Raw genomic sequence first — 22,455 nt, 5'->3', positions numbered from 1 at the left:
AATGCTGTGTGTGACAGCAGACTGGAAATGAGAAGCAGCTCATAACTGTAATGCTGTGTGTGACAGCAGACTGGAAATGAGAAGCAGCTCATAACTGTAATGCTGTGTGTGTGACAGTGACGGCTGCAAACTGCCTCGTGTTCTTATATGGGTAATGCATCTTTGTAAATGCATCTTTATTTGATTTTTTATTTTTTTTCCCTCAAGTTGAAGGTGGGAAATTTAGGCTGCATGTTAAATTCGAGTGTGTCTTAAATTGTTAGGAATCCGGTCTATGGTAATCCCAATTACAAATACAATGACTGTTATTTGGCTCTTCATAGTCATGCACATACACTAGGTACTGCAGGAGCGCTTGTGTTCAGACTGCACTGCACAGCTCTTGATCCGCCCCTCCTGCTCTGCACTGGACTTGCCTGAACTGACCACCATGTCACTGGATCCTCAGCTGATGGACACGTTAGGACACAGAAACGCGTTGACCTGGGCCGGTCAGGGCCGGCCAGCACCAATCCGGCCCGCAGTGGAAACAAGGTAATAGTGCTGCACATGGAGCAGGTGCACAGCAGCAAGGACAGGCATGATAGTGCTGCACATGGAGCAGGTACACAGCAGCAAGGACAGGCATGATAGTGCTGCACATGGAGCCGGTGCACAGCAGCAAGGACAGGCATGATAGTGCTGCACATGGAGCAGGTGCACAGCAGTAAGGACAGGCATGATAGTGCTGCACATGGAGCAGGTGCACAGCAGCATGGACAGGCATGATAGTGCTGCACATGGAGCCGGTGCACAGCAGCAAGGACAGGCATGATAGTGCTGCACATGGAGCAGGTACACAGCAGCAAGGACAGGCATGATAGTGCTGCACATGGAGCCGGTGCACAGCAGCAAGGACAGGCATGATAGTGCTGCACATGGAGCAGGTGCCACAGCAGCAAGGACAGGCATGATAGTGCTGTACATGGAGCAGGTGCACAGCAGCAAGGACAGGCATGATAGTGCTGCACATGGAGCAGGTGCACAGCAGCAAGGACAGGCATGATAGTGCTGCACATGGAGCAGGTGCACAGCAACAAGGACAGGCATGATAGTGCTGCACATGGAGCCGGTGCACAGCAGCAAGGACAGGCATGATAGTGCTGCACATGGATCTGGCATGCTGCTCAGCTGCTCCAAGACATCAGAGTGGATAAGCAATGGCAAAACAAAGGGGCTGTTTGTTAAAGAATCGATGTGTTTATTTCCACAATGACTGTGGGGTCTCCCCTGCAATGCACTGTATTTGTATTTTTTATTATTCATTCTTGTTATTATTAGTGATGATACTGTTCACATTACACATTACTTTTTCTGGGTTAAATGCCCAGACTCAGCCAGTCTTGTCTGTATTGTCACTTTACCTTAGGAGGTGCAGCTCCCCCCTAGTGGGCACATAAAGAACACAATTAATTTTATACAGTATGTTGGTTTACAGAGCTACTGTCAAATCTAATACTGTACATAAACAAAGGTTTCATTTATTTAATACAACACTCCCAATGATTAGGAAACATATTATGTAATTAACCATTAATTTCTATAACCATTGTTGTTTGTTACCTCAAACCCCAATACTTTGAGTTCAAATCCATGCTGAAGGTGTATCATTAATAATGATATAAAACACCAGTAGAGTAAAGCAGTTTATTGATTACAGAATAGTTTACGAATACAGAAATAGTTCAGTTATGAACTTCAGTTAAAAATGCAATCAATCAAATAAATCAAAGAATTAAATCAATCAATAAGTAATCAACCATTACAAAATCCTCCAGTCTCTGGTAATGCAGCACTATTCCAGTTCCACTCCAGTCTCTGGTAATGCAGCACTATTCCAGTTCCACTCCAGTCTCTGGTAATGCAGCACTATTCCAGTTCCACTCCAGTCTCTGGTAATGCAGCACTATTCCAGTTCCACTCCAGTCTCTGGTAATGCAGCACTATTCCAGTTCCACTCCAGTCTCTGGTAATGCAGCACTATTCCAGTTCCACTCCAGTCTATGGTAATGCAGCACTATTCCAGTTCCACTCCAGTGTGCTGCACACGGCTGGAGAGCTCAATCCCCTCTGCTGACTGCTCCTGATCCTGATCCGAGGTTTTCCTGAGACAGATGTCAGAGACACACAAGGAGGGCTCAGAGTTTAACTGCAGCAATAACAAAAGCTTTAAAGGATGATGACACATCTAGGCGTCAGAGTAATCAAGTCCCATTGAAATCACAGAGTGCATTTCAGGGTAAGGAGCAGCTGTGTATCAACTGTAAAGACACTCTGTGGAGGCAGCAGCTTTGTGACATTACTGACAAAGGGTTATTATCAATACTCTAGATGGAAGAATCAAAGAATAAAGATTATGAGTCAAATATGTCAAAGCCTTAGATCTTTATCATCTGGAAACCAAAAAGCCAAATTAACCCCGTATAGCATCTTAGGACACAGGTCTAAGTGAAGGGTACCGTTAGAGTTCGCAAGAGGGATTCTTAAAGAGTGACTCAAAGTTTCCATCTCCATTTTCAGTGCTGTAAAGGATGATGACAGGTAGAGATAGCGAGTGCTGCCCCCTGTCTGTACACATACTGGCTAATACTGACTTACCTTGACTTACCACCAGCGAGACACGAGGAACCTGGAAAAATATATACAGATTGTTCAGTTTCTTTCTTATAATTGTGTTAACAAAAATAAATACAAACTTGCAAAATGTTTATTTTGTAAATGAGCTGTGCATGTTTAATGATGAAATAATGATTCTTAATGAACTATCTCTAAGACTGGGCTGTGCTGTTTAAGAAGAAGCCTGCATGTGTGCTGTGACAGGCCAGGTGAAATGTGTGCACTGACTGGGAGTCTCACCTTGGATCCTGCAGTATTGAAGGAGCATCAGATTGAACACAATGAAATGAATCAGAGTGAAGCTCACTCTGTAGCCAATAGCAACAGCGCTGTGCCAGGATGCTGGGGGAAGGAAGGTACAGTATGAGTGTGTGCGGGTGACTTCCATACACCTTGACTGAGCTGATAGGGATTCAAGAACATTACCCTGCTCACACTCGCTCTATAGGAACAGCCTTCAACTTGCCACTCTAAATCTAAAACATTAGTGGGAAATATACACCACTGAATTTGCAAGGTATAAAAACAGTGTCTGTGCTGTGCAGTATTTGTTACCAATCCATTGTGTTGGAAATGCTGGTAATTCTGTGGTCTGTTTATTCTGTTTCTTCAGGGAATGGGAATATAATGGGATCACAATGTGACCTATTTTACTGTGAGATCACTTTCAATCAAGGACAGTCATGTAGGACGGGTTTGTAATCTTACTTTGCAGTTCAATGTGTAGCTCCTGGCTGCTCTTCTTCACTCCCTGTGACTCCACAGCACACGTGTAGCTCCCAGTGTGGCTCTTCTCAGTGCTGGCTATGCTGTACAGTGCAGAGTCAGTGCTGTTAGTCACAGGCTCCCCGTCTCTCACAATGGTGTAGTGGAGTTCAGGGCGGGGGGTTTTGTTCACTGCTGCCTCACAGGTCAGGTTAAGAGCCTCTCCCTCCTTCACTGAGGCTCCTGGAGATGCTGTCAGAGTCACCCTGGAGAACAGAGCTATGAAAAGATGACATGAAGACAGGTTAGTGATTGTGAAACTGTCTGACCAAGATATTCAAACCAATCAGAACCAGCATCTTCCATAGAGTGGGATTCCCAGAACCTCCTGCTCCTTAGAGAGACAGAGGCAGTGCTGGAGTATAGAGGCTCCTTAGTGAGACAGAGGCAGTGCTGGAGTATAGAGGCTCCTTAGAGAGACAGAGGCAGTGCTGGAGTATAGAGGCTCCTTAGAGAGACAGAGACAGTGCTGGAGTATAGAGGCTCCTTAGAGAGACAGAGGCAGTGCTGGAGTATAGAGGCTCCTTAGAGAGACAGAGGCAGTGCTGGAGTATAGAGGCTCCTTAGAGAGACAGAGGCAGTGCTGGAGTATAGAGGCTCCTTAGAGAGACAGATGCAGTGCTGGAGTATAGAGGCTCTTTATCGCTTTGCCTGTAAAGGTAACACCAAATGTTTCAGTCAAGACAGGAACAAGCTATAAACAGGTCATTGAAACATCCCACAGCATCCTGCCCCCTCCCCTCCCTAGGTTCTAAACCCTTAGATGTATCTGCATTGATAATCTGCAAGTCATTCAAACACCACTATGAAGCATAATGAGTTGAGTCCTCACTTACAACAGTTAGTCATGAGTTTAAGTCCCACTCAAATCATTAAATTAATATGTCTGTGTTTTTTTTCTTGGTATTCAAAAATCAGCAATGAGATTATTATTGTTTTTAATATGCTTTGTCATGGTGTTCTATATATCAGATATTGCTTTGATTTTAGCTACTGTGTGGTAGAGTAGTTGAGAAACTTAGATATTTTAGTAGACAGAGAAGCACAGAGAGGAATATAATTAGAAATAGAGAATTAGAGGAATGCTGGAGGATTGAGGCTCCCAATCACCTCTAGCACAACCAAACAGCACCCCCTACTGCTGAGGGCAAAGCTTTAGTGAAAAGGAAGGAGATTCTGTATTACTCACCAGTTACATTTACCCAGTTGGGATCGCTGTATTGTGAGTAAGACGTGTTCCTGCCCCGTCCAGCTCCACACCAGTACTCTCCACTGTGGGACAGAGCAGCAGCACTAATTGTGTATCCGGCTCCAGTTCCACTGCTGCTGTCAGTCTGGTACACTGGAGCTCCCTGCCTGTCTTTGTACCAGAGATATCTCCAGCCACCAGAGCCCCCCTCAACCACACAGCTCAGGGTGACCGTGTCTCCTTCAAATATCTCTCCTGCAGGCTCCCGGGTCAGTGCAGGCTTTGGTCGTCCCTCTGAAATACAGAAGATGACAAATAAGGGCTCCTGTTTCCCTCAATTTGAGTGGCTTTGGGTAACACGATAACATAGTAAATATTTTGAACTTAAAAAAACGAATTACTACAAAATTTGAATAATTATAAAGAAAATACATGAATCTACTGGAATTACTTTTAATGTATTTGTTATTAATAAAAAGTAATTATAACAGCCATTACTAGGAAGTCTACAAAGTCGTCCATTCTTCAAGATGATATCCTACTAATGCCTTGGATCACTTCCTTTAACTGGCTTGAAGTATTACTGTTTCCAGTGCAGCTCCAATCAGTAACTGTTCTGTTCTGACACAAAGATAGTGTGAAAGATAAGAGGACAGAAATCCACAGGACTGAATGAATAGAATAACTTCCTATTAAAACAGCCCATATGAAACTGTTATATTTATACTTCAGTCCTGGGTAATTCTGTACTCCTATCTTAGTAATAAAAAGTATTTTAGAGTTAAGATACTTCCATCCCTCGGCCCTCTATAGTTAATTTCCATTACAGTTAATGTAACAGCAGCTCCGAGAGGACAGGACTGTGGTTAACATTGCTGTCTGTGAGGGGTCTGTATTGAGAGCACTGCTCTGTATTCAGCTCTGGCAGCTCTGGGTAAAGAAAGGAAAGAAGGCATGTTAGGAACACAGACCTGCCTGCCAAGGACAGAAATAAAACCCAGTTCAGCATGACCTGCACCCACAGGCTCTGTTCACATGGACTTGTTAACTGTGGTGGTCTCTAATAAAAGCATCTCGATGTTCCTGTCTCTCACGGGTATCGAGGGCATAGCTCTGGATTCTTGTAACATTTGTAGATTTTCTCTGTCTGTGAATTTGTTCTCTTGGTTGATTAGCCCTTATTTCCACACATAGACAGACAGTGCTGGACAGCACAGTGCAACATACCTATTCACAGCATGTAAAAACATGCATGATAATTCAAAATAATTCAAAATAATTATGTATTACCATTAGACGTTAACAAAGGACTGACTGATTCATAATTAAACTTGTTTAAAAGTGTTTCATAAAAAAAATGTTGACATGGATGACAAAAGCATGGATTCTATTTGTTTTTGTTTATAAATAAATGTTGGGGCACATTAGAAAATATGTAATTCAAAAGCATACATTTCCTGTATTAAAATGTATTGTTTAATAATAATAATAATAATAATAATAATAATAATAATAATAATAATATAAAGAGAGCCTGAGAGATGGGATGTGAATCAGATAATGTGGAGGCATATCAGCAATGTTAACATTCACTATTAATACCAGGAGTATTATTAGTAGGGACATCAGACTTATTAGCACAGCCCCACATCAATTACAGTACATGAACCCTCCTAATAAAGCAGGTGAATCTGACATGTGATTGTATTGAAGGCACTGCAGCAGCATATCACTGTGTTTTTACTGACATGTCAATGGTTCTGATTCACTGTGTTGCTGCTCCTGTGTGGCGTTTATAATTATGACTCATTATCACTCTGAATGATACTTTGCTGCTGCTTTGATTTTTAATACAATAATATAACTCACATGACTTACATGTTTAGTATCTGTGTCTTTCTTGGGTATTCTGTTTCATACGGTGTGTGTGTCACAGTAAAGTGAACAGATATGTATTCTATTTAAAACTATTTCATTTGAGCAGAATCTCTTCTGTGGTATAATCTGCAGTGTAATAATGTATAGAACCAATTTCTTATATCCAATCTGTACCCCCCTGTCTAGGGAGGGGTTACACATGATTAAAGATACAGTTTGCAATGGCAATACACATTCTATTACTACCACAATCAAACAGTAATACATTTTGAGAGGAAAAAGGCTTGAACATAACTAATGACAACTGTGACAGGCAGAGACCCTGCACACTGGGGAAGGCGGGTTCAAGGGGTTCAATCATAACTCATGACAACTGTGACAGGCAGAGACCCTGCACACTGGGGAAGGTGGGTTCAAGGGGTTCAATCATAACTCATGACAACTGTGACAGGCAGAGACCCTGCACAGCGGGGAAGGCGGGTTCAAGGGGTTCAATCATAACTCATGACAACTGTGACAGACAGAGGCCCTGCACACTGGGGAAGGCGGGTTCAAGGGGTTCAATCATAACTCATGACAACTGTGACAGGCAGAGACCCTGCACAGCGGGGAAGGCGGGTTCAAGGGGTTCAATCATAACTCATGACAGCTGTGACAGACAGAGGCCCTGCACACTGGGGAAGGCGGGTTCAAGGGGTTCAATCATAACTCATGACAACTGTGACAGGCAGAGACCCAGCACACTGGGGAAGGCGGGTTCAAGGAGTTCAATCATAACTCATGACAACTGTGACAGGCAGAGGCCCTGCACACTGGGGAAGGTGGGTTCAATGGGTTCAATCATAACTCATGACAACTGTGACAGGTAGAGGCCCTGCACACTGGGGAAGGCGGGTTCAATCATAACTCATGACAACTGTGACAGACAGAGGCCCTGCACACTGGGGAAGGCGGGTTCAAGGGGTTCAATCATAACTCATGACAACTGTGACAGGCAGAGACCCTGCACAGCGGGGAAGGCGGGTTCAAGGGGTTCAATCATAACTCATGACAACTGTGACAGGCAGAGACCCTGCACACTGGGTAAGGCGGGTTCAAGGGGTTCAATCATAACTCATGACAACTGTGACAGGCAGAGGCCCTGCACACTGGGGAAGGTGGGTTCAAGGGGTTCAGTCATAACTCATGACAACTGTGACAGGCAGAGGCCCTGCACACTGGGTAAGGCGGGTTCAAGGGGTTCAATCATAACTCATGACAACTGTGACAGGCAGAGGCCCTGCACACTGGGGAAGGCGGGTTCAAGGGGTTCAATCATAACTCATGACAACTGTGCATGGAGCTTTAATTAATGCCATTACGTGCACTCACTATTTAAGAGATAGGAACTTTTGGCAGAGGCAGACCAGACACTAAGAAACGCAAAGCAGACAGGAAGAAAAATACGAGCAGACGGGAACGCGAGACAGGGAGAAGACAGAACGGGGCAGTGCAAATCGAGGAATAGAGCGGAAGAGAGGCGCTGGCAGGAAGGGGAAGCGTTGGCGAAACGGTGAACAAGAGGGTTGAAAAGGAAGAACAGCGTGGTCAGGACTGTGACAGCCACCAGCCGGGACCAGACCAGGGATGGAAGGACAGCGGGTCGGCACTGTACAGTGACCAGTGTATGCGCCGCGAAGCACACCCCCTGCGGCTGCTGCTGATTTACAGAGATAAGTCGCGTATTAGTTTCGCTCTGTGTTATTTTAAAACAATTGTTTTAGTTACGCCTTGTTATTGATGCCTGTTTGTTTTAGGATTTTTAGTCTTTTGTTTTAAACTGTTGCTGTGGTCACCTATCGGGTTTTTATATTCTTTCCCTTTTAAAATCATAAAAGTATTTATGGAACAACTTTCTTGTAAGGTACAAATGTTGTAGTATCAATTATGGAAGGTAGGAATTGGGGCAACTGTGGCGAGTGGGAGCGACTGTAGCTAGTTTGTATATATTTTTTTGGTTGGAATTGATTTGTGTTTGTTTCTTTATTTCTGTTTGTTTGTAGTGGTTATTTTTAGCCTGGAGATGTTTTCCTGGTTTGATCCAGCGCCTCACTGTCTGCTACAGGAGGACGCTGGATGTATTCTTTCTGCACATTGGATTGCACCCTTTTTCCCTGAGTTTTCTTTGAATGGACACTGGAGTTTGCTGGACACTAGTTTGGTTATTGTTATAGTAAATTTTGTGTTATTTTTATTTGCTACTTTGGCTTCCAGTTAACTGAGGGAGCCCCTCTTATCTTTTTTGTTACTCCCAGCCAAGTGATGGAGTCTCTTAAACTTGTGTGTGATAATCTCTGTTTTGTGCAATAAACTTGGTATCAGGTTTGGACACGCTCCAAACTAGTGACAATTTGAACCTGTGGCAAGAGTGGGATAAAGTGCCTCTTAATATTTCCTTTCTTGTATCTAGGGTCCTAGTGCCCTGCAAAACACTGGGTGGCGTAGATCGGCAGACTACATTACTTAGATTGGGTGACACTAGCCAATATTATATTATATTGGGTGACACTAGCCATTTGAGTCAGGGCTGTGAAGGCTCTTGAGACGTAGCAGCTTGTGTCGCATAAGCAGGTCAAAAGGTGGGTCTCTTGTCTTTGTGGTGGCTAAGGCCTGGGGAGAGAGACCTGTGTGTGAACCTGAAGAGAAGGCACTGTGTTTAATGCTTGTATAGTACAGGTGTTTTGTTGCTGGTAAACTGCTTAGACGTCCAGTTGAGAAGTTAGGACTTGCAAAGTTCAATAAGCACTCTTTGGTACGGCCTCTTTCTGCTTTATTACAGCTTCTACACTACTCAGAGTATGAGAGTTACTCAGACCAGGAAGAGCTTTCATATTCATAAAACTTTGCAAGGACCTGTTACTTCAGCACCTGAGTTGTGTTGAGAACATTAACACAGCTGGAATAGACTCCAGTGTGAATGTATCTGTGAGACATTACAGACAGAGAAGGGGGTGAGGACTCTCTCTGTTAGAATGAACCTACCTCTCACTGACATCCGCACCTCTGCAGAGTCACATTAAACACAGCTGGAATAGACTCCAGTGTGAATGAATGTATCTGTGAGACATTACAGACAGAGAAGGGGGTGAGGACTCTCTCTGTTAGAATGAACCTACCTCTCACTGACACCCACACCTCTCCAGAGTCACATTAACACAGCTGGAATAGACTCCAGTGTGAATGTATCTGTGAGACATTACAGACAGAGAAGGGGGTGAGGACTCTCTCTGTTAGAATGAACCTACCTCTCACTGACACCCGCACCTCTGCAGAGTCACATTAACACAGCTGGAATAGACTCCAGTGTGAATGTATCTGTGAGACATTACAGACAGAGAAGGGGGTGAGGACTCTCTCTGTTAGAATGAACCTACCTCTCACTGTCACCCGCACCTCTGCAGAGTCACCAGAGTAAGGGGAGGAGTTCCACCACCACCATGCTTTGCACTTGTAGGACCCCTCGTCACTCTTTGAAACACGATCCACACTCAGCTCTGTATCAGCCCGGGACTGTAACTGTCTATTATCTTTATAAAATATAACCATGGTAGCTTTATAACCATAGCGTACATGACACCTCAGAGTCAGAGAGTCTCCCTCAAACACAGGCTGGGGGGGAGTCTGCAGGATCATCCGTCCATCTGAAAAGACAGAAAGAGTTCAGATCAGCAGGGCTGAGAGACGGGTCAGGATTGAGGAGTCTGCAGGATCACCCATTGATCTGAAAAGACAGAAAGAGTTCAGATCAGCAGGGCTGAGAGACAGGTCAGGATTGAGGAGTCTGCAGGATCACCCATTGATCTGAAAAGACAGAAAGAGTTCAGATCAGCAGGGCTGAGAGAGGGGTCAGGATTGAGGAGTCTGCAGGATCACCCATTGATCTGAAAAGACAGAAAGAGTTCAGATCAGCAGGGCTGAGAGATGGGTCAGGATTGAGGAGTCTGCAGGATCACCCATTGATCTGAAAAGACAGAAAGAGTTCAGATCAGCAGGGCTGAGAGATGGGTCAGGATTGAGGAGGCTGCAGGATCACCCATTGATCTGAAAAGACAGAGAGTTAGGATCAGCAGGGCTGAGAGACGGGTCAGGATTGAGGAGTCTGCAGGATCACCCATTGATCTGAAAAGACAGAGAGTTCAGATCAGCAGGGCTGAGGGACGGGTCAGGATTGAGGAGGCTGCAGTTTTACACACATGCTTGTAATGCTCTTTTATCTCATCCTGTTATAATTTATGATTCCCTGTTATGAGCTATATAAACTTCCTACAGGGTGGAAAACAAATATATTAGGAAACAATTTCCCAAGTGTAGATACTCCTTGATTTATATTTCCTAAGGCTCTTTGAACCCCAAAGGACTGAACATAAGACATGAATATGAAGTCCTGTAACAGGGTCTGTCACTTTGTAGGAACTCATATGGAATATTTCAAACACACGGTTCTTTGTGCAAGTTAGAAACGCTGTTAGAAATCCCAGCACGTGGGATCTGGATAACTGCAGAGAAAAAGACAAGCCAGCTCTCAAGTGCCAGGGTTGGTGTGTGTGTGTGTGTTGGGGGAGTGTGTGGGGGGGTGCATGTGTGTGTGTGTGTGGGGGGGGGGGTGTGCATGTGTGTGTGGGGGGGGGGGGGGGGTGCATGTGTGTGTGTGTGGGTGGGTGTGTGTGTGTGTGGGGGGGGGGGGGGTGGGTGTTGGGGGGGTGTATGTGTGTGTGTGTGTGTGTTGGGGGGGTGTGTGGGTGTTGGGGGGGTGTGTGGGGGGGTGCATGTGTGTGTGTGTGTGTGTGTGTGTGTGTGTGTGTGGGGAGGGGGTGTATGTGTGTGTGTGAGGGGGTGTATGTGTGTGGGTGTGTGTGGGGGGATATGTGTGTGGGGGGGTGGGGGGGTGTGTGTGTGGCAGGGGGGTAGGGGGTTGGTGGGAAGGTGTCCTAGGTTTGCTATTAAATCATTTAAAACCTATTTATGCCCATTTGACCAGCTGCTATCTGAAAACAGCAACAATTCATACTGACTGGAGATCCAGAGAAGCTTTACTCAAATCAGCAAGCCGATCAGAAGCTTACAATACCCTCTTAGCCAATCCGAGTGCAGGAGTATTCAACAGGGTCTGAATATTATCTATAATGTAAATGACTTACTGGACACAGTTAAGGTGACAGCATTACTGTGCTCCTGTCCTGATGCAGACTCACACCAGTACACTCCACTGTGGTAATGCTGAGAGTAACTGATTATGCAGCTGTCCCCATCTCTCCTGCTGTATTGATCACTGCACCCTGCCTCTTCACGGCCATTTCTGTACTGTTTAAACCTCCAGTCAGCAGAGCCCCCCTCCATCTCACAGCTCAGGGTGACTGTCTCTCCTGGGAATATCTGTGACCAGGCAGGCTGCAGGGTCAGGACAGCCCAAGGATGACCCTCTGAAACAGAGAAAAGAAAAGGATTAGGACACATTCCCCTACAATCAGTTAGGAGACAGATTCCAGTCCCCCAGCAGCATCTCTGCAGTGATACAGTAGGAATAGCAGCAGTGTGACCCATTGCAGGCTCTACTTGTGATACAGTAGGAATAGCAGCAGTGTGACCCATTGCAGGCTCTACTTGTGATACAGTAGGAATAGCAGCAGTGTGATCCATTGCAGGCTCTACTTGTGATACAGTAGGAATAGCAGCAGTGTGACCCATTGCAGGCTCTACTTGTGATACAGTAGGAATAGCAGCAGTGTGATCCATTGCAGGCTCTACTTGTGATACAGTAGGAATAGCAGCAGTGTGACCCATTGCAGGCTCTACTTGTGATACAGTAGGAATAGCAGCAGTGTGATCCATTGCAGGCTCTACTTGTGATACAGTAGGAATAGCAGCAGTGTGACCCATTGCAGGCTCTACTTGTGTGTTTTGAGTGAAAGGAATTCATGAGGAATCTCTCTCAATATGATAACGTAGGTCTCTGGTTAAAATCTCCAGTCGGGCAGCAATTAGTCCAGTTTACTGTAGCAGGATTATTCCTGTTAAACTTTTTTTTTGTAAATATTTTTAATGATTCAGTAATCCTGTTTAAGATAAGTGGGAAGATTACTGTTCTTAAAAGGCACCCAAACATTCTGTCTCTAACGGTGTTCTATCACTCAGTACAGATTAACCCTTTGCGGTCCATTGTCGGACTGGGTCCGACATTGCAATTATTCCTCACAGGTCCTTTGTCGGACTGGGTCCGACATCATTATAGCAACGCAATAAACGGGTGTTTAGTCGTTTTTTCTCCGGAAAAAGCCGAGAAAACCATTCAATTGCCGAGTGGTAGCGACAGGAGCCGAGACAAGTCGGGAAAAAAAAAAAAAAAAAAAAAAAAAGGCGTATTTCATGAATAGTCATACATGGTATCAGGTATCAGATAATGGGCGTCCATAGTAAACAAGCTGGCTAAGTGCGTCAGCGCACTGAGACTATCATGGACATTTGCAGAGCTTTTTTCAGATGTTATAATAATAAAATAATGACTTGGATCGCATTATTGAGGAGTTTGGTGATAAAACGAGTGATCCGGAGATGATCGATCGGTATGTACGACTATTATTATTATTATTATTTATTTCTTACACAGCTGAACGCTATAGCAAACAAAAGGCTGGGGCGGGGCTGGAGATGCCTAGTGAATGCTTTGTTGATATGCAGGGCCATTTAAACCCGTTTGACTGTGAAAAAAAATACTTTTAAACAGCGCGTATAAAATTAACTGCGCGTGTGAAAATTAATTAGACCTGGCGTGCCTGACGCGCACTTAATAAATGGACCGCAGAGGGTTAATAGACACATTATATTGCTTACAGTGGATAAGGGGTCTGTATTGAGGGCATTGCTCTGTATTCAGCTGGGTTAATTAACTCACCAGACAGTTACTGTCACAGGATCACTGTGTTAATAAACTCACCAGACACAGTTACTGTCACTTTATCACTGAGCTGTGAGTACAGTGGCTGATCTCCTCTTTGTCCTCGACAGCAGTACTGGCCCTGGTCAGATACAGCAGCTGCAGTGATTGTGTAGCTGTCACCATTTATACTGTGGTCAGCAGTCTGGAGCACTGGAGTGTCCTCACTGTCTTTGTACCAGAGATATTTCCAGCCAGCAGAACCCCCCTCAACCCCACACCTCAGAGTGACTGTCTCCCCGGTGAATATCTCTGGGAATGGAGGCTCCAGAGTGAGTGTAGTCTGGGGCAGCTCTGTAGAAACAGAGAAGATGAGAGAATTAGGATCTATATTAGAGAGAGAGAGAGAGGAGAGAGAGAGAGAGATGTTAGTGTGCAGCATGTGACATTTCATCAGAATGGTGAAATTACTGATAAATGTATAAAAAACGAATTGTTAGAAATGCTGATTACATTCTGTAAATATATGCAATATTCATGATGGGACGTAAAGCTGAGGTCCTATTGTAAGTGACTCTGCATTGAAGCCACCACCAGGGGGCAGCACTGCACTCACTCCTCTGTGAGAGGAACTCATCTTTTAAACATCTAATATGACAGACCACGGTCAATCCGGATTTCAATGTACATTTCTGACTGAAGTAGAGAGCAAATGAATACTAACCAGCGCTTTTAACCCAGCTTCTTATTACCTTTACTGGCATTATCACAGGTCCCTCTTTTATTGGGATGGGATGTTTGGCTCCTCCCCTGTTTTTTACATTAATGTGAGTTCAACCACAACACATGAAGTACAGGAAGCAGCAGAAACATTATCTGTCGTGATGTCTTTGAAATATCTGCATGTTCCAAATTGAAGTCTGAGAGACTAGAAACAATACAAGCTTTTCTACAAAAGAACATGAGAAAATCACTGCCTGTCTGGTCACTGGAAACCCTAACACTTGTTCTCACTCATTTAAACTGAGTTACATTCATTACTGTGTTGTTTCAAATGGATGTATTCATCAAGAAGCACTTATGTCGTTGAATTGGTCAGCAGTCAGCCAATGTAATATTCTCATCAAAGTGTTCCAACAATACCACACATAGCCTCTAGGTGGAGCACTCTATGGCACTGTAATGGTGTTTGATGGAGTCAATCATTGTTTTATTTAACCAACTTAAATTGTTATAGTGGGCAGAAGAAAAAGAAAGATGATTTCAGATTTTATATATATATATATATATATATTATATATATATATACACACACACACACATATACATACATATATATACACACATATACATACATACATACACACACATACACACACAGTATCGTTGGGCAGCAGTGTGGAGTAGTGGTTAGGGCTCTGGACTCTTGACCGGAGGGTCGTGGGTTCAATCCCAGGTGGGGGACACTGCTGTTGTACCCTCGAGCAAGGTACTTTAGATAGATTGCTCCAGTAAAAACCCAACTGTATAAATGGGTAATTGTATGTAAAATAATGTGATATCTGTATAATGTGAAATAATGTATAATGTGATATCTTGTAACAATTGTAAGGTCGCCCTGGATAAGGGTGTCTGCTAAGAAATAAATAATAATAATAACAGTACTGTGCAAAAGCTTTAAGCAGGTGTGAAAAAATGCTGTAAAGTAAGAATGTTTTCAAAAATAGACGTTAATAGATTATATTTATCAATTAACTAAATGCAAAGTGAGTGAACAGAATCAAATCCATATTTGGTGTGACCACCCTTTGCCTTCAAAACAGCATCAATTCTTCTAGGTACACTTGCACAAAGTCAGGGATTTTGTAGGCATATAGTCAGGTGTATGATTAAACAATTATACCAAACAGGTGCTAATGATCATCAATTCAATATGTAGGTTGAAACACAATCATTAACTGAAACAGAAACAGCTGTGTAGGAGGAATAAAACTGGTTGAGGAACAGCCAAACTCGGCTAACAAGGTGAGGTTGCTGAAGACAGTTTACTGTCAAAAGTCATACACCATGGCAAGACTGAGCACAGCAACAAGACACAAGGTAGGTATACTCCATCAGCAAGGTCTCTCCCAGGCAGAAATTTCAAGGCAGACAGGGGTTTCCAGATGTGCTGTCCAAGCTCTTTTGAAGAAGCACAAAGAAACGGGCAACGTTGAGGACCGTAGACGCAGTGGTCGGCCTAGGAAACTTACTGCAGCAGATGAAAGACACATCATGCTTACTTCCCTTCGCAATCGGAAGATGTCCAGCAGTGCCATCAGCTCAGAATTGGCAGAAAACAGTGGGACCCTGGTACACCCATCTACTGTCTGGAGAAATCTGGTCAGAAGTGGCCTTCATGGAAGACTTGCGGCTAAAAAGCCATACCTCCGACGTGGAAACAAGGCCAAGCGACTCAACAATGCACGAAAACACAGGAACTGGGGTGCAGAAAAATGGCAGCAGGTGCTCTGGACTGATGAGTCAAAATTTGAAATATTTGGCTGTAGCAGAAGGCAGTTTGTTCACCGAAGGGCTGGAGAGCGGTACACGAATGAGTGTCTGCAGGCAACAGTGAAGCATGGTGAAGGTTCCTTGCAAGTTTGGGGCTGCATTTCTGCAAATGGAGTTGGGGATTTGGTCAGAATTAATGGTCTCCTCAATGCTGAGAAGTACAGGCAGATACTTATCCATCATGCAATACCATCAGGGAGGCATCCGATTGGCCCCAAATTTATTCTGCAGCATGACAATGACCCCAAACATGCAGTGAAAGTCATTAAGAACTATCTTCAGTGTGAAGAAGAACAAGGAGTCCTGGAAGTGATGGTATGGCCCCCACAGAGTCCTGATCTCAACATCGAGTCTGTCTGGGATTACATGAAGAGAGAGAAGCAACTGAGGCTACCTAAATCCACAAAAGAACTGTGGTTAGTTCTCCAAGATGTTTGGGCCAACCTACCTGCCGAGTTCCTTCAAAAACTGTGTGCAAGTGTACCTAGAAGAATTGATGCTGTTTTGAAGGCAAAGGGTGGTCACACCAAATATTGATTTGATGTAGATTTTTCTTCTGTTCACTCACTTTGCATTTTGTTAATTGATAAATATAAACTATTAACATGTCTATTTTTGAAAGCACTTTACAGCATTTTTTCACACCTGCCTAAAACTTTTGCACAGAGAGACAGACAGAGACAGAGACAGAGACAGAGACAGAGACAGAGAAAATCAGGAAGCAGGATGAGAATCTTTACCAGTCTCATCACTTTGTGTCTGCATTGCCACAGCCTATTTTCAATACACAGACCTAAGATGAAAAGTGTCATTTCTCAAACGAGCTTCATGCTTTTCAACCATGTATTGTAAATCCTGTTTTTAAACTGTGTTCACATTGTAAACTGTTCTCTTACCTTCATACTGTCTGGAGCAGCTCACTACAGTCAGCACTGAAAAACACAACAGAGACAGTCAGGGACTAGACCCTTATAAAAGCACCACAGTCATGTTGCTGTTTCCAATGCTTTTACCATTGTTATACCGTGCTCATCAGTTATAGGTGCCTGCCATACATACATGTAACATGTGCTAACACAGGGAGAAGTAAGAGCCAGCGCCATCTAGTGATCTGACACTTTTGATCAGGTTTCCTTCTCTTGTTTTGTTAGTAACACACTGCTGTGCACTCCTTGGTGCTGGTGTATATAATAATATAAAGACACTCTAATCTAGCCTATATTAAATATGTGTATGACAGGCAGCTCCTGAACTCATAGTCAAAGCACCTTAACACAGACTTACCAAATAATACAAACACAAGATTTGAGTCATTTCAATAAGAACCCTGTGAATGATTGTAAAGGTGAGGGAAGAGTAAAAACAAAGCAAGACAATGCCACATGATAATAATCCTTCATTAACTTGGACACACGCATGGGGTTTAGAAAACTGACAGATCTGTAGCTGTAGTTCAGTATTCATACTGATTCCAGTGTTCATAGTGAAGAGAAGAAAGCAGACTTGAGTTGTAAATTCAATAACGGGTGTGATACGTGTAACAGGGAGAAGGCTGGGCACACACTGTCGACCACACACAGCGCAGGTGAGCATCTTAACCCCTATGCAAAAGAGCCAGGCTCCTCTGCATGTGTGCTTATAGAGCCTTTAACCTCATCTCACCAGCAGGGGTCAGAATCCATAATGGCAGTGCATCACACAACACTGCCTGTTACACTGGCAGCACAATTATCTATTAGTCTATTAATTGTGATCCATCAGGGTAAAATGATTCTGTTATTTTGCAATAGAGGTGTGTGTTGAGTGGTACATGACTAAAAGCAAAACATGAGCTCTATTTCATAAAAACTGTAACCAAATGATATTGAGAGGAATGGTACGTCCTCGTACATGTTAGGAAAACTAGTTTGAAACTACTGGAGAGTCTCTATACAACTCAAAGAGTTTAGCTGTTTTTACCATGTTGCAGCGGCAAAACTAAATCACTTAGAATTACCATCTGTACCACTATCAAAAGTTTGAAACTTTCTTACCTCAAATGTGAAAAAAACATACATACCTCTTATACACAATGAGATACAAGTCGTCAAACTAAGGCAAAATTGTTATTCTCCTTCCTCCTCTTCATCTACTTTTTAAGGGTGTGTAGCGACTATTCAAACAGAAAAGCTAAACAACTGGACATCTACCAATCCTGTGATTCCACATGCTGGTCAACGTCAAAACAAACCAGGGAATGCAAGCAGTTTGATATCCACACCATTTATATTAAACAATGTATCTATGTTTTAAAACAGCACATAGCGCAGGAAAAAAAAAAAAATACCGTGGTTTGAACTTGCATCATGACGTTCTTGAAGCGCACACGACCTTACCCCGCTGCACCGCTGCGCAGGTGTTGAAATGTGTTCATTTTTTAAGCTTACATCCAAGCCTGACCAGCTTTCACTGAAAACATGAAGGGGCTGCTCGATACTAGAAATGTTCTATTTCCTGTTTGAAAATCTCCCGTTTCCTGTATGTCTCAGTGTGTGTCTCAGTGTGTGTGTGTGTGTGTCTCAGTGTGACCAGCTTCGATTTCCTGTTTGAAAATTTGTAGTTTCCTGTTTGTTTGGTAGATACCATAGAATGGAACTGCACACAAGAGTGGCATGTAGCTTCCTTGTCTAAATCTCTGAACTCTGATAAATTGTAGTTCCTCATTTAATTAAAAATAAATAAAGGAATTATTTGGTAGAAATAAATAAATGATTTAAACAAATGCATAGAGGAATATACATTTAAAAATAAATATTTTTAAATAAATAAATGTAGAAATAAATACATGTTTATATTATAAATTTATAAATAAATTAATAAATAGCAAGCTAGAACACCACGTCCTATTAATTGATTTCGCTGATGCGTTTATCCACGGCAATTCACATTTATATACCTATATAAAAAAGAATTATATATATAAAAAAGAATTATATATATATTATATATATATATATATATATATATATATATATATATATATATATAGTAAAAGATCAAGTGTCGGAGTACTGATTGACACTGGTTTCCCGCTCCCACCAACCGGCACAGACTCGTTATATTCTCAGGTAAGTATATTTTATTTACAATATTTACACAAATAAACAGTTTCTACTCTAGCCTAAGCCCTGTACGGGCCTCTGACTAACTCACTTCTTCAACCCTCTCTAAGTTACTTCAAGACTACTACAGGCCTACAAGTGTTGGCCTGTGACAGACCCAACTGGAAGAGTCCAAGTTCCCCGGAGCGAACCTCACTAGCCAGAGTAGACGTGTAGCCCGATGAGCAGTAAAGAGACTCCTTCTCCTGGAGTGAGTCAGTTGACACCGGTAAGCGCAGGACCAACTCCCTTTGCCAGAGTCGTTCTGTACTGCAGGACAGGTTCCCTCTCCTGGAGTGATCCTGTAACGCAGGTAAGTAGAAAACGTGTTCCCTCTCCTGGGGTAATCCTGTAACACAGGTAAGTATAGAGCAAACTCCCGCTGCTAGAGTGGTCCTGTAAACACAGGTAAACACAGGTTAGGTCCCCTCCTTAAGAAGGGTTCCAGGAACACAAATGAAGTGACACCGGACGTCCAGAGACTACAGAGGAATACAGATGGCAATAAATTGTATCCAGACTGTGGGGAAGAACCCCGGCAGCCAAGTCCCGGTTGTCCACGGATGCAAGTTGAAAACAAACCAGAAACCACGTGTCCACCTGTCTTGTGCAAACCTCCTGGTCCCGTGTCATAAAACGTAAAAACAGACGCTGCTTGTTGTGACGGCGCACAACTACACACCGCGGAACACCGCGGAATCCCTTAACGATCGATCACTGAGAAGTAATATAAACTTCAAAAACAAACATTTCACAAGTAATAATCCACCTTTAACAAAACAAAAGGCTACCTCACCAAGAGGAAAAACGCACTTGCATTAACTGAATGCCAAACTACTTTTAAATACACGCGTTCACTTTACCTTCCAATCTTCTACAGCACACTGAAGATTACATGTTTCTTTGCTCAGGACAATAAGTAGGAGTTCCCCACGATCACCCATTGCCTAGATTGTTCTGCCCTGCTCCCTTATAAACCCAGTAACCCCTCCCATTTAATTGGTACTCGGGATTCTGGGTTGTGTAGTTTCCCGCACAGTGTCGCCATTCCTTAAAGGCGACACCGCTCTTTCCTCACAATATACAGTGCCTTGCAAAAGTATTCAGACCCCTGACCAATTCTCTCATATTACTGAATTACAAATGGTACATTGAAATTTCGTTCTGTTTGATATTTTATTTTAAAACACTGAAATAAAATCAATTATTGTAAGGTGACATTGGTTTTATGTTGGGAAATATTTTTTCAGAAAAATAATAAAACTGAAATATCTTGCTTGCATAAGTATTCAGCCCCCACACATTAATATTTGGTAGAGCCACCTTTCGCTGCAATAACAGCTTTAAGTCTTTTGGGGTAAGAATGTACCAGCTTTGCACACAGTGTTGGAGTGATTTTGGCCCATTCTTCTTGGCAGATTTGCTCCAGGTTGTTCAGGTTGGTTGGACGACGCTTGTGGACCGCAATTTTCAAATAGTGCCACAGATTCTCAAAAGGATTGAGATCAGGACTTTGACTGGGCCACTGTAGGACATTCATCTTTTTGTTCTTGAGCCACTCCAATGTTGCTTTGGCCTTGTGCTTGGGCTCATTGTCCTGCTGAAAGGTGAATTTCCTCCCAAGCTTCAGTTTTTTAGTGGACTGAAGCAGGTTCTCTTCCCTGTATTTTGCTCCATCCATTCTTCCTTCAATTTTAACAAGATGCCCAGTCCCTGCTGATGAGAAGCATCCCAACAGCATGATGCGGCCACCACCATATTTCACTGTAGCACTTTGAGTTTTGGCCAAAAAGCTCTATCTTGGTCTCATCTGACCACAAAACCTTTTCCCACATTGCAGCTCGGTCACTCTCATGCTTTCTGGCAAACTCCAGACGTGCTTTCAGATGGTACTTTTTGAGTAACAGCTTCTTTCTTGCCACCCTCCCATACAGGCCAGTGTTATGCAGAGCTCTTGATATGGTTGACTGGTGCACCATTACTCCACTCCCAGGCACTGAACTCTGTAGCTCCTTCAAAGTGATTGTTGGCCTCTCTGGGGCTCCTCTCACAAGTCTCCTTCTTGTTTGAGAGCTGAGTTTAGAGGGACGGCCTTTTCTTGGCAGTGCCTGGGTGGTGTGATGCAGCTTCCACTTCCTGATTATTGATCCAACTGTGCTCACTGGGATATCCAAACACTTGGATATTATTTTGTACCCTTTCCCTAATCTATGCATTTGTATTACTTTATCTATAACTTCTGTAGAATGCTCTTTGGTCTTCATTTTCCTTCAGATTCACAGCCTGACCAATAATCCTTCAACAGTGGGGTTTTTATCCAGAAAATGTGACAGCAACTTTAATGGTTCACAAGTGGAGGCCAATGGTAAGGTAATTGTGTCCTCGTTAGGGCAATTTCTTTCATCAGTGTAAACTGGGAGCTTCCACAGCACAGGGATTGAATACTTATGCAAGCAAGATATTTCAGTTTTTTATTTTTCTTAAAAATATTTCCCAACATAAAACCAATGTCACCGTACAATAATTGATTTTGAGTTTCAGTGTTTTAAAATAAAATACCAAACAGAACGAAATTTCATTGTACCATTTGTAATTCAGTAATATGAGAGAATTGGTCAGGGGTCTGAATACTATTGCAAGGCACTGTATATATATATATATATATATATATATATATATATATATATATATATATATATATATATATTGCAAGCTGCCTAAAATTAATAGCACATCAAAGAAAGTCACCGAGGTTGAAACATTTAATGGTAGCTACTGAGTCAACATTTACATTGTAATGTTTAAAACAATCTTTTAAAATGTAACAGACAAGGTCATTTAAATGTGTTGGCTTAAAAAAGTAACAAGCAGACAAAAGTGATTAAAACAAAACAAGTTTGAATGACAAATTTGGCAACATTGTCACACTCTAAATTATATATGACGCGCACGCAAGCTTGCTCACACACACGCGCGCGAGCACACACACATGCACATATTCACACACACACACACACACACACACACACACACACACACACACACACACACACACACACACACACACACACACACATACACACTCACACGCAGACAGACAGACACACACACACACACACACACACACACAGACACACAGACACATACACACTCACACGCAGACAGACACACACACGCACACACACATACTCACACACACAGACACACACACACGCACACAATCTCACACGCTCACACACACACACACACACAAATGATCTGGCCCTTGAGCAGAAAACTAGTTATTTGTTGAAGCCCAGCATGGTCAGCAGTGTGGAGAAGTGATTAGGGCTCTGGACTCTTGAACTGAGGGTTGTGGGTTTAAT

General features: G+C 43.0%; 1 protein-coding gene across 1 annotated transcript; it reads right to left on the bottom strand.

Annotated features, from left to right (window-relative positions):
* Positions 1-1,672: 1,672 nt before the first annotated feature.
* LOC131722751 (Fc receptor-like protein 6) lies at positions 1,673-18,407 on the bottom strand. Its single transcript, XM_059015821.1, has 10 exons — positions 18,277-18,407; positions 16,847-16,882; positions 13,458-13,751; positions 11,665-11,946; positions 9,901-10,167; positions 4,610-4,903; positions 3,364-3,639; positions 2,896-2,997; positions 2,638-2,668; positions 1,673-2,144 (listed from the first exon to the last, which is right to left on the bottom strand). Exons 4-10 carry the CDS (start codon positions 11,861-11,863, stop codon positions 2,057-2,059), a joined length of 1,257 nt encoding a protein of 418 aa, XP_058871804.1. The 5' UTR covers positions 11,864-11,946; positions 13,458-13,751; positions 16,847-16,882; positions 18,277-18,407; the 3' UTR covers positions 1,673-2,056.
* Positions 18,408-22,455: the final 4,048 nt, after the last annotated feature.

Source organism: Acipenser ruthenus, chromosome 51, assembly GCF_902713425.1.
Source record: "Acipenser ruthenus chromosome 51, fAciRut3.2 maternal haplotype, whole genome shotgun sequence".
Classification (NCBI taxonomy): domain Eukaryota; kingdom Metazoa; phylum Chordata; class Actinopteri; order Acipenseriformes; family Acipenseridae; genus Acipenser; species Acipenser ruthenus.
The sequence above is the reverse complement of the archived record's forward strand: the minus strand, read 5'-3'. Positions and strand labels throughout refer to the sequence as shown.